This window comes from Ornithorhynchus anatinus, chromosome 16 (genome assembly GCF_004115215.2).
Source record: "Ornithorhynchus anatinus isolate Pmale09 chromosome 16, mOrnAna1.pri.v4, whole genome shotgun sequence".
Taxonomy (NCBI): Eukaryota; Metazoa; Chordata; class Mammalia; order Monotremata; family Ornithorhynchidae; genus Ornithorhynchus; species Ornithorhynchus anatinus.
Genome location: NC_041743.1, coordinates 42,211,197 through 42,223,655, shown reverse-complemented (window position 1 = coordinate 42,223,655; position 12,459 = coordinate 42,211,197). Strand labels below are relative to the sequence as shown.

General features: G+C 52.9%; 1 protein-coding gene across 1 annotated transcript in view; it reads right to left on the bottom strand.

Moving 5' to 3' along the window:
• MACF1 (microtubule actin crosslinking factor 1) overlaps nt 1-12,459 on the bottom strand; it is a 291,335-nt gene that overhangs the window by 123,518 nt on the left and 155,358 nt on the right. The window contains 9 exon segments of the mRNA XM_029080290.1: nt 3,105-3,240; nt 4,359-4,447; nt 4,675-4,818; nt 5,211-5,309; nt 6,163-6,270; nt 7,133-7,216; nt 8,801-8,963; nt 9,457-9,650; nt 10,755-10,893. Of these exon segments, the coding sequence (XP_028936123.1) occupies nt 3,105-3,240; nt 4,359-4,447; nt 4,675-4,818; nt 5,211-5,309; nt 6,163-6,270; nt 7,133-7,216; nt 8,801-8,963; nt 9,457-9,650; nt 10,755-10,893 (1,156 nt within the window).

Genomic DNA, 12,459 nt, shown 5'->3' with positions numbered 1-12,459 from the left:
AGGCTCATCCGGTCCCCGCCGGGGGTGAGGAGGAAGCCTCCGGTGGCCAGGTGAGTTTCTAGGATCTTCAGGCCAATGTTCTCGGAGATCCTCCCCTCTCCGACAGCCGCCACAACGGGAAGGAAGAGCGGGCCCTGAGCGCTCGTGTTCATCTCCGAAAACGCATCCCGCAGTTCTCGAAGCGACTGGAGCGTCTGCTGATCGATGATGTTCCGGGCCAGGCCGGCCTCTAACGACAGGGTCTCATTGGTCTCGGGGACAACCAGGCCAGCCGTGATAACCTGAGCCTCCAGCAGCACCAGCCCCGTGTCTTGGTCTATGAGCCCCTTCTGCATGGCCCTGAAGATAGGAAATATCTCCACTGTGCCTAAATCAATCACCCCGGCAACCGTTCCACTTCCCTGAAATGAAGACAGACAACGGAGAAAATCAAGCCCGAGGCCCAACGAGAGGGGGAAGAAGAGAGTCACTTGGGGAACTAGGGGGGATCCAAATGAGCCAAATTAGGGTCATCTCCGCTTCCTTCTTTAGACAAACCCAGACTGTAGAGCAGATCCCAAAATACGGGACGTGCACTTGAGCCTGACAGGACTAGGGCAAAACTAGAAAAACCCTCCCTACCCCTTATCGTTTGGGGTCTGAGGCTCAGCTTGCCCCCTGCAGCAGTGTCAGAGTGACAGACAGAAAAATCCACCTTCTTTCATACCACCGGCAAGCAGCAAGCAGCAAAAGTGTCGACATGGACATTTCTCAGGTGGGTTCTCTCACTCACTCACACTCTCTTCTCTCTCTCTCTCACACACAAACACACACACAAACACACAAACCCAGAGGCAACTGAAACCTCGTGCAGCTTTCATTTCTCCACCATCCCGGCCCCTCGTGCAGGCGTCTCTCGACCCGGTGGATTTGCAATGTCAACTGCGGTGGGATTAAGGCCGGGGGGGGGGGGGGGCGGTGGGATGCAATAGGCGGGGCAGAGCGAGCCCAGTGGGAAAGCGTCGAACCAAACCCATCCTCCACCTGCACACCCAGGCCCGGCAGCAACTGGGGACAGCATACCGGTCACTGCCAGCACCGGGCTTCCCTCCACCGACCCTCACCACCCTCATCGAGGCTAGCGAGATTAAAGCAGCGCCAGCGGGCAGCGTTGCAGAGAAAGCTAGAAGGAGCTGCTGGGGAGGGGGATGCCGAGGAGTAGTGGTCGTCGGGATTCCCAGAAAGGATAGCATCCAGAGGGACATACGGAAAGGTTATGGAAGTCGGGGTAGCCCTAGCTTTTGACGGCCACTTCCAAGATCTCCAAGGTCCTCTTGGAAAAGCGCCATCCCAAGACACCCGGAAACCCAGGCTGGCGATACGTGGAAGAAGTTCGATTCGGGGCTCCCATATTTCTCCCGCTCGCGGCAGGGCCCAGAAGAACGGGCACGGGGAACCCGCTTGAAGAAAGGGCCAAGCGTAACCAACTCCCTGATTCAGCCTAATCGCTCTAGAGGGTGGGAAGACAGCTGGAAACGGGGACCTCGGTCTCCGCAACGTCTCTGCCGGACCTAAAGACCTCACGTGTTCCTAAAGACCCTGAACAGGTACTGGGAGACAGAGGGAGAGGAGAACGTAAAAGGCTTTCACTTACCCGACTTGGCAGGGTTGCGCTCGGAGCAGCTAAGAGACAGAGCCTTTACGGAGCAGCTCAGCCGTATCGCACACACAGTGTAAGCTTGGGGTTAGCGTCCAGCATGCGACCGTTTGGTTTGTGCCAAACAAAAGAACCCCACACAGGTCGTCCTCTTTTTCCCTTTGTGCGGTTGTGTTTAAATTCCGGAGGGTTAGTGAAACTTTGTAAGCAAGGATGTCAGTTAATCAGAACAATACTTCACATGGGACACGCAAACGGTACAGGGAGAACACATCATGCTCAGTGGGTTGGCGCTCGGCAGCTTTTTGCCCATCGGGTCGGTCTGTTTTCTCGGTCCGTTTTACAACCCTCCGTGGTGAGAATCAGTTCTCAGCAAGCAAATGTTAAAACTTTCCACAGGCTCCCTTTGATGGTGAAGCAACTTGGCCACGGCAGGGAGACCGACTCTGCCCTCTAACCAGCCCTACGGGGGCATTTTTCGGTTCCTCTCTTCCCCATTGGGTGGCCTGCAGGAATGCCAGGACCTTTCCTTTCAGTCTGTGGTCAATTCACTGCCCCCCCCCCCCCCCCCCCCCCCCGGGTTTGGGATGGACCCGGCAAATTCTCTTTCAGGTGCTAAACATAGGGCGACCCGGGGGGTCCCCACTTAGAGGAGGTTGAATCGTTACCACGGTCCTTTTTGAATCGCAACTCCCAGGCCGAATCAGCTAGAAACTTGCCCACCCCCAAAATCCTGCCCACAGACTGGCCGTTGTTTCACAACAAAGGAAACGAGCGGGCAAACAGACGCACATATAAATATATATATATATAAAATCCATCAGACACATGTATATACGGTACATATACGCTTACATACACACATACGTGTATCCGGGAGTGTCATGCTTACGGGCATTTTGACTCATTTTGCCTGACACATGAGATCAACATGGAATGGAAGCTGGTGAGGACATGGGAGGACAGTGTGGGAAAGAGGGACCCGGCGTCTCAGTGAGCGATAGGTCTCCTTCAATCGGCTGCAGGCGACCCTTCCCCAGAGAGACGCCGACGACTCAGACAACCTGGCTGGTAAGCTGTCCCCTTGGCATGAACCCGGTGGCACAGTTCCCTCTGCCTTTCGGTGCCACCGAGTAACCCGGGACTCTCTTAACGCCCGGTGACTCAGACGCAGGCACGGGACAACGTGGCCCCGTCCACCCCGCCGCTCCCCGCTGTCTTCTTTCCCCGGCCTTTAGAAAGCAATCGCCCCACACCTAGAGAGCCTTCCCTCGGGGCCCTGCGTCTCACTGCCGTTGACCGACAGGTACGTCACAGAGTCCCGGGGTGGAACGTAGACCAGGGGCTGCTAATGAGGGATTAAAAGCCAGAGTCAACGAGTGGTGGTCACCGGACGCCCAACCAGCCACGCCTCGTTCACGCCCCATGAGGATGCAGCCAGATGGCACCGGATGGAACCCGTTTCTACCTTTTGCTCTGTTTCCTGGGCCAACTGGCTCTGAAGTTGCTGGAGCTGATCGGCGGAGCTATCGCAGAGCTGATGGTAAGTCTCCTTCAGGGCATCCAGCTGCTCAGAGATCTGCTCCTTTTCCCGGTCTGAGAGCCTGCAGGGTGGGGAGCACAAGCTCTTAAGTCCGAGAAGAGCTTTTATGCTGCTTCCTGGAACTCTAGAATTTGCTATTTGGGAACTACAAAATGACGGCATGGGAAAGGGCTGGTTCCTTGGGCCCGGAGGTGGCAACCTCTTCCCGGACGAGGGGCCCAATTTATTTTCTTTAGCGACCCCGAAGTCCGATAGCCTAAGGAACTTAAATGAAGTTTCTTTACCCTGGACTTAGAATTCGGATTCCCGATTGGATTCGGAGAACCTCTCTGACTTAGAAGATACTACAACTATAGCCCAGCCTGCACACTTTGCTCCTCTAACACCGACTTCACTGTACCTTGATCTCATTTATTTCGCCACCGACCTCTTGCCCACGTCTTCCTTCCGGCCTGGAGCTCCCTCTCCCTTTTGTATACGACAGACCACCGCTCTCTCCACCCTTAAAGCCGTATTAAAATCCCACCTCCTCCAAGAGGCCTTCCCCGATTAGGCCCTCATTTCTCCTACTCCCTCTCCCTTCTGCATCGCCTTTGTACTTGGATCTATAACTTTTAAGCCCTTGATATTCATTCCTACCTCAACCCCACTGCCCTTACGGACATAACCAATATTTATTTTAGTGTCCATCTTCTCCTTTAGATCATAACTGCCTTATGGGCAGGGAACGCTGTTGCGCTGTACTCTCCCAAGAGTTCAATAAATAGCACTGATTGATTGCTTGATATAGAGAGTGAACGAAAGGAGGCAGCTGACAGTACAGTTTCAGGGATGGACTATCTCCAGATCAAGTCCCATCTTCTTCAAGAAGCTTATCCTGCTTAACCCAGACCAGAGAAAGACTCCATCCCTACAGCTCATTTCTGAAATTCCAATATTTCTATCTCCACGTGTTTACGTGAACTGTCAGCTCTAACGGGTGGTCTCTGAAGGCAACCCCATGCCTGCTCTCTAATACGTTCCCTGGTTCAAAGTCCCTTTGGTGCTCAGTACAGACTTGCTGACCGGCTGACCCTGGATGCCTTTTCTATTTGCGTAACCACAATTACGGTTATGATTCCCTCCCTGATTGCCCGTTTCCCCTCCCCCGCCTCGAGCAGCCAGCCGCCCGGTACTTACTTGTGGCCATGTTTGGCCAAGAAGATCTGGGCCGTTTTGATGGCGTCGGAGATCTGCTCCTTTTTCATCGCCAGCTCCTCAGCAAGAGCCTACGGAAAAGGGGCCAGAAGGAAGTGAGAAAAGGAGCCTCAAAATGGCTCCCAAATGCACCGAGCGGGACAGAGGGGGAAGCTGAGCCTTGTCAGGAGATGTATGATTTATGATATATGGGTAGGGGATGGTGAGGACTGCTGTTAGTCCTACGATTCTGTGTCCTGCATGGGGTGCGAGGAACCGGAAAGGGGTGAGGGGAAAAAGACGGGGTCGTCTCACTCACCTGTTGTTCTGAGATGGATTTTTCGATGTCTGTTAGATCTCTGCCTTTGGTTTTTCCTTGGGTAGTCTGAGCCAGACTAGACACCCAGCCCAGGAGTTCCTTCACCTTTTCCACGTTTTCCTGCTTCTCCTCTTCTACCACTTTCTGGAACGGGAAAAGGAGGAGGACACTGCTAGGATGAGGAAGTCAGAGGGTGACGGAGTCAAGACAAGATGGACCCTCGGTGTAAAATACAAGGCATCTCCAGGAGCTTGGCTTTCTAGAGCCCAACAGAGGGGAATAAGCAATAGGGTAGGACACTGCCAGTTTGGGATTCAAAACCCCCAAGGGGGTCAGAACACTTCACATGCACTCCATCTCGTTTTCACAACGGACTCCATTTCACGAGTGTGGGAACGGAGACCTGGAAGGCTTGTGACTTGTCCAAGGTCACAGGGCCAGCCCCGGGGACCACCTCCTGAGATTCTCGCCCACGCTGTTTCCCCACGCTGGCGGAGTTTTGGGTTACCCTCGAGTCAGACCCGGACCGTGCTCACCTCCTCTTCCTCGAGCCGCCGGAGCGCGTCACTAATATACTTCACGTGCTGGGTCGTTAAGGTCACCAGCGCCGTGTATCGTGTCCTCAAATCCATGAACTACAATCACGAGAGAGAGAGAGAGCCGAGGGAGACCTCCAGGGAGAGTAGGAAGGGCGGACAGGCAGACGCTTCTGCTTGGCTGGACTTCTCTTCAGAAGAGAACTTGGCTGTGTATTCCTTATATATTTTGACAGTCACAACAACCCCATAACACTTATGTAAACAGTCGAATTTTCTACTACTTCTCCTGTCCGTAATCTATTTTAATGTCTGTGTTTCCCCAGCAGACTGTAAGCTCCCTGTGGACAGGGATTGGATCTACTTCCTCCGCTGAATTCATTCAATCGTATTTAGTGAGCGCTTTTGTGTGCGGAGCACTGTACGAAGTGCTTGGAAAGTAAATTCAGCAATCAAGAGAGACAATCCCTGCCCACGCCGGGCTTAGAGTCTAGAAGAGAGTAACTGTGATATTTGTTTAGTGCTTCCTCTGTGCCAGGCACCGTACTAAGCACTGGGATGGATACAAGCAAATCGGGTTGGACGCAGACCCTGTCCCATGCGGGGCTCACAGTCTCAATCCTCACTTTACCGATGAGGTAACTGAGGCCCAGAGAAGTAAATGATAATAATAAATAAATAATAAAGGTATTTGTTAAGCACTTACTATGTGCCAGGCACTGTACTATGCACTGGGGTAGACACGAGGTCATCAGGTTGTCCCTCGTGGGGCCCTGTGCTTCCCTCCCACACTCTGCTAAACTGTCAGCCTCGTGAGGGCAGGGATCATCCCTCCTAACTCTGTCGTCCTCTCCCAGGCCCTCTGCCCACACCAGGCGCTCGATAAATTCTATCGGCTGACTGATTAGTGATGGAGGCCCACTTCCCTCCGAGCGAGAGACGGATTCCCCACCTCTTGGGTGATGGCATCCGAAGACGAGATCATGCGACGCCGTTTCCCGGGCGATTTCTGCTGGGATTCCACAAAGGCTCTGTACGTCATCAGCTGGAGCTCGTAGTCCTGAGGGGAAAAGAAACGGCAGGGTGGTTTAGAGATTTCACTTTCAGCTTCCTAGATCTCGATCCCCATGCCGAACGGGGACCGCTCTCTTGAGAAAGCCTTTCGGCTCCAGCCTGTCAACCGAATAGCTTCATGAAAACCCCTCGGTGGGTTTCCGCCTTGAGGTTGGTGACCTATCTAATAACGTTGGTATTTGTTAAGCGCTTACTATGTGCCGAGCACTGTTCTAAGCGCTGGGGTAGACACAAGGGAATCAGGTTGTCCCACGAGAGGCTCACGGTCTTAATCCCCATTTTACAGATGAGGTAACTGAGGCACCGAGAGGTTAAGTGACTTGCCCAAAGTCACACAGCTGACAAATGGCCGAGCCGGGATTCGAACCCATGACCTCTGACTCCAAAGCCCGTGCTCTTTCCACTGAGCCACGCTGCTTCTCTAACCCAAGCTGCTTTCCCACAGGGTGTGGGGGCGAGTGGTCAGAACTCAGGAGGAAGAGAAGCAGCGTGGCTCAGTGGAAAGAGCACGGGCTTTGGAGTCAGAGGTCATGGGTTCGAATCCCGGCTCTGCCACTTGTCAGCTGTGTGACTGTGGGCAAGTCACTTCACTTCTCTGTGCCTCAGTTACCTCATCTGTAAAATGGGGATTGACTGTGAGCCCCACGTGGGACAACCTGATTCCCCTGTGTCTACCCCAGCGCTTAGAACAGTGCTCTGCACATAGTAAGCGCTTAACAAATACCAACATTATCATTATTATTATTATTATTATTATTAAGTGCTGCCCCTGGTCCCTTTCTGGACACATCTCAAATGGTGTGTGTGCGTGTATGTGTTTTGCACGGAGGGGCGGGGGCGGTAGTTACCTTTACAGTGGTGGAATATTGCTGAGAGAACTTCTGACACTGGTCCAGCTTGGCCTGATTCCTCTCAATTTCTGCTACCAAAGCCTGGAATAGAATTTCACCATTTATTAGAAAAGTGGCTGCAAATGAAAGAGTTTCTCCTTCTCCTCCAGCCCCAGGAACAGACCTTCTTCTTCTATTTCTTCTTCTTCTTATTATTATAATAAAGACACAATGGCATGTACGCTTACTGTTTGAGAAGCACTGGGATAGATGCATGGTAATAATCGGATCAGGAACAGTGTGTCTCTGGTGGGGTTCCCAATCTAATGTATCTTGTCCCAGTTTACAAGTGAGGGAACTCTGGCACAGAGAGATTAGGTGATTTGCCCAACGATCCCAGCAGATCATTGGCAGAACAGGAAATACTACCTAGGGCTCTTGATTCCCATTCCCATGCTCTTTCCACTGGACCACACTTCCTCTCTCTATCCCCACGAACATTTTCAGCTCTGATGAAACGCAACGTGCCCCTTGGAAAGACAAGCGTCCCTTCAGTCGGGGGGTGACGTCACCGCCCTCCCCACAGCGGCCGCTCTGTGGAGGTTCGGGCGAGTGAACTAATCACGGAAAGCCTCTTGGAGGAGGTGAAATTTGACAAGGCTTCAAGTTGGGGGGTCCCGGTCTCCCTCTAAATCCTCCCAGTCCAACCGCTCTAACGTGACTGGAGTACAGTCAAGAGGGTCGTCTCACACTGAAAATAAGCCACTACTTCGGGAGGCCGATCCAAATGGCGATAAGCTGGGCACCGTCCACCCCAGCCACACGCCGGAGCATCAGAGCCAAACAGTTCTCATCTCCACTACTGAGGAGGGTGTGACGGGCTTCCTTGCTTTTCCTTCATTTAAATGGACCTAAATACCAATCAGGCTGTGGGTAAATTCCTTTCAATCAATTGCATTTGAGTGCCTACTGTGTACAGAACACCGTACTAAGCGCTTGGAGAATATAATAGAAACTGAAAACGCACCCCACAGCCTTGGCACGGCCCATCTCCCACCCCGACCACCCGTGAGATGCCAATGAGACTTCAGTAAGTTGGGGAATAGCTAAAAAGATTTTTCAGCTAAGAGGGTTTCCTGGCCTTAGGCCCGAGAATAGCCACCCACCTCACAGGGCCCAAGCTTCAGCCACTTGACACTCACAGCTCAGTCCCGGCTTTGCAGGGAGAATAATAATAAGGATAATGGCATTTATTAAGGGCTTACCATGTGCCAGGCACTGTACTAAATGCTGGGATGAACACAAGCGAATCGGGTCGTACACAGTCCCCATCCCACATGGGGCTCACTGTTTTAATCCCCATTTTCCAGAAGAGGTAACCGAGGCACAGAAAAATGAATGACTTCGCCAAGGACACAGCAGTCAAGTGGAAGGGTCGGAATTAGAACCCAGGACCTCTGACTCCAAGGCTCACGCTCTAACCAGTGGGCCATCCCGCTTAAGGGATCCCACCCGGGTGCTCGGCCGGACAGAACGGTCACCCTGTCCGTTCCCTTGTCGATGAAGACCAGCCCTAGTTCTCTCTGGGTCTGGTTTCCTGGTGACCGTCAATGAAAACGAAGGCGGTCCCAGCCGAACACCGACCCTTCCCCGCTCCCCTCAATCAGAAAGAGCAGGCCTGCCTACCGTCTGCTGGCTGAGCTGTTCCGACAGCACGCGGCTGTCCTCCGCCTGGCCGGGCTTCATCACCTCCTGCTGGGCCGTGGTCTCCTCGATCCACTGGATCAGCGCTCCGTGGCAGGCGCGGTAATCCCGCAGCACTTCCTGGATGCTCTCCAGGTCCGAAGAGCTGGAGGCGGGGAGCCAAAGGGAGAGGGCTACTGAGTGCGGTGCCTTGCGGCCAGGGGGCGCTCAGTAAAAGTCTTTTCTACCAATAATGATCGCGGTACTCGGTAAGCGCTTCCTACGTGCCTAGCACTGTTCTAAAAGCTAGGGTAGATTCAAGGTAATCAGGATGGACACAGTCCCTGTCCCACAGGGGGCTCACAGTCTCATTCCCCATTATACAGATGAGGTAACTGAGGCATAGAGAAGTTAAGAGACTTGCCCAACGTCACGCGGCAGGCAAGCGGCAGAGCCGGAATCAGAACCCAGGTCCTCTGCTGCTTCCTATTACTGCTACTTTCATTCTAAGGTGGTGGCAACTGATAGGCTAACCCTGAAGGGGAAAAAAATCGCCGAAGAACGGCCCGATCAGGGCTGGGGAGATGGGGCTCGTGTTTCGGTCACTGCTGGTTATCAGCCCTGGGCTCAGAGGCTCGGGGAGAGGCGGGGGCACTCACCGGGTCTCCATCTGGACCCCGACTCTCTGCCAACGTTCCCGCAGCTGGGCGCCCTTCTCCTGATAGCGCTCTAGGTCCAGGCTCCGTTCCGGCGTCAGGCGGCACAGCTGCTCTCCCACCACCTTCGCCTTGGCAAGTTCCTCGTCCAGGGTGGAGAAGACCGAGCTCTTGTCCTTCACGTCGCTGAGCCATTGCTAGAGAAACAGACGGGGTTGGAGGGGAGGGGTCGGGCGGGGCTTCGACGTTACCTCAGGGTTGGGGGCGAGAGGGGCCCACGTGCACCCTCGGAAAAACGCTCATTCTGAAGGGAGGCGGAGAAGGAGTTGGGAGGAGTCAGCCCCAACGAGCCAAAGAGCTTTCACGATAGTACACAATTTTCTGTTTGTCTTCCGGGGTAGATTCTTGAGGGAAGGGATTGTGTCTTTTACCTCTATTATACTCTATTCTGCACACGGTATGAGCTCAAGAGACACGAGTGATTAAATGACTGCCTGACAGCTCACAAGAAGCACAGACCTGATGGAATATACTCAGAGAATTCCGTTCGGCCAGGGCTTAAATTAGGGCAGGAATATTATTATTATTATCATCAGCAAGAACGACAGTAAATATCTCTAGTTCGCATGACACGTTTATATTTCCAAAGTCCTTTCACCTTATGCCCTCATTTAATCCTCGAAACATTCTCGAGGATAGGGACAGGCAGGTACCATTACCGCCGATTTAAAGATAAGGAAATAGGCCTGGAGGGGAGAAGGAATTTCCTTGAGATCAATGAACAGATATTTATTGTGTCACTTGTACTAATAAGATCTATGGAAACTGAGGCCCAGAGTGGAGAACAGAGTTGTCCAAGATATCGCCCGGCGTGGCAGAGCTAAAACTCCTTCTGCCTCCATCCCCGGCAAGTCCTCGGCCCTGAGCCCACGAATAAGTAAAGTATCGAGCCGGTGATGGCAGGAGACCCCTTCATACTTGGGATTTCAATTTCCAATCATTCAATCGTATTTATCAGTACAGTGCTCTGCACACAGTAAGCACTCAATAAATACGACCGAATGAATGAATTTACTGAGCTCTTACCGTGTGCGGGGCACTGTACTAAGAGATTGGGAGAGTACAACATAAAAATAAACAGGCACATTCCCTGCCCACAACTTTTCAATTCAATCGCATTTATCGAGCGCGTAATGGGTGCAAAGCACTGTCCTAAGCGCTTAAAACGAGCACCACCCTGAAAGATGGGCGGGCGGGCCAGGGGTACGAATGCGCGGGGCCGGTTGTCCGGCGTCACATACCTGCAGTGTGGACCGGTGGGTCTGCAGAGCTGAGAGGTCGGCAGGCACCGCCTCTTCCTGACTCAGCTTGATCTCGTATCCTTTGACCAAGAGCTCGGCGGCCTGCGCGCTTCGGACTATGACGTCCACTGTCTTCAATCTGCGGGGCGAAAGAAAAGGTTGTAAAATGGACGATCCCCTGAGAGGGCACGAGACCCTCCCCCTCAACCCGGCACCAGCGGATCCTGAACCCAAACTCTCGGTGACTTGTTTCGTTGCGAAAATCTCAACCAAAGGCAATCCGGCTCCAAGAGGTTAAGTACATCTTGTTGTTAAGTACATCTTACTATTGTATTATCGTCGCATTGTAATCTCACAACCGTTAAAGACGGTGCTCCTATTATGGAATGAAAAACTGGATCTTATCTGTCCGATCCACGGACGTATTTTTAATTGGCTTTAATTTTTGCCTTTTATTTTGCTTTTAATTTTTATATCTTGGGGCCGATCGATCAGTCTCTGAGCTCGTTACGGGCAGGGACTGTCTGTTGTTGTAGTGAACTCTCCCAAGTGCTTAGTACAGTGCTTTGCACATAGTAAGTTCTCAATACATACGACGGAAGGAACGGCTGAATGATCCACACCTAGGAAGCACTCAACAAATACGGCCCAGTGAATGAATCTTGAGAGGGTGGGGCATGAGAGATCCAAGGGAGGGGAAGAGGAGCCTGGAGGCCAATTACTAAAAAGCACCAGGTTTCAGGGCTTTAGGCTTTAGCCTGGGGGCTGCGGAAAGGGAAGCTTTCTGTGGGAACTGGCTCATCCCCTAGACTGTAAACTCGCTGTCTACCAACTCCGTTGAACCGTCCTCCAGCTGAGCACAGTGCTCTGCATTCGTTCAGTCAGTCGTATTTATTGAGGCGCTCACTGTGTGCCGGGCCCAGTACTAAGCGCATGGAAAGAACGATTCGCCAACAAATAGAGACAATCCCTGCCCACAGGGGCTCACTGTGTAGTGAGCGGGGGAGACAGGCATCAAAAAAAGTAAACAGGCATCAGTAGCAACAATATAAATAGAATTGTAGATGTATACTCATCATTAATAAAATAGAATAATAAATACGTACATAGATACACAAAAGTGCTCAGTAGAGTGCTCTGCACTAAGTGCAATAAATACGATCGAACGAATGAAGTGCTGTGGGGTGGGGGGTGGATAGAGCAGAGGGAGGGGGAAGGGGCGATGAGGAGAGGAGGAGGAGGGAGGAGCAGAGGAAAAGGGGGGCTCATTCTGGGAAGGCCTCCCGGAGGAGGTGAGCTCTCAGTAGGGCTTTGAAGCGGGGAAGAGTGCTAGTTTGGCGGAGGTGAGGAGGGAGGGCATTCCAGGCCAGAGGTGGAATGGGGGCCGGGGGTCGAGGGCGAGACAGGCGAGAACACACAGATAGCAGTCAGTAAATACCTCTGATCGACTGACTGATACCAACGAGAACAACCGGGGGGACACTCCACCGAGCCCTGCCTAGGACGGAGCTCTGCCCATTCAAAATCTGCCAATTCCACCTTCCCGGCCTACTTTTGCTGCGATGGGAATCTGATGCCAATAGGTCTGACTCCCAGCCCCCAGGGAGGAGCGGATTCCCTACGTCCCCACGCCCGGCCCTCTCCCGGCCAGTTCCGGATCCAACCGGGTAGCACCGACCCCCCTCCCCTCTGGGTCTTAGACCGG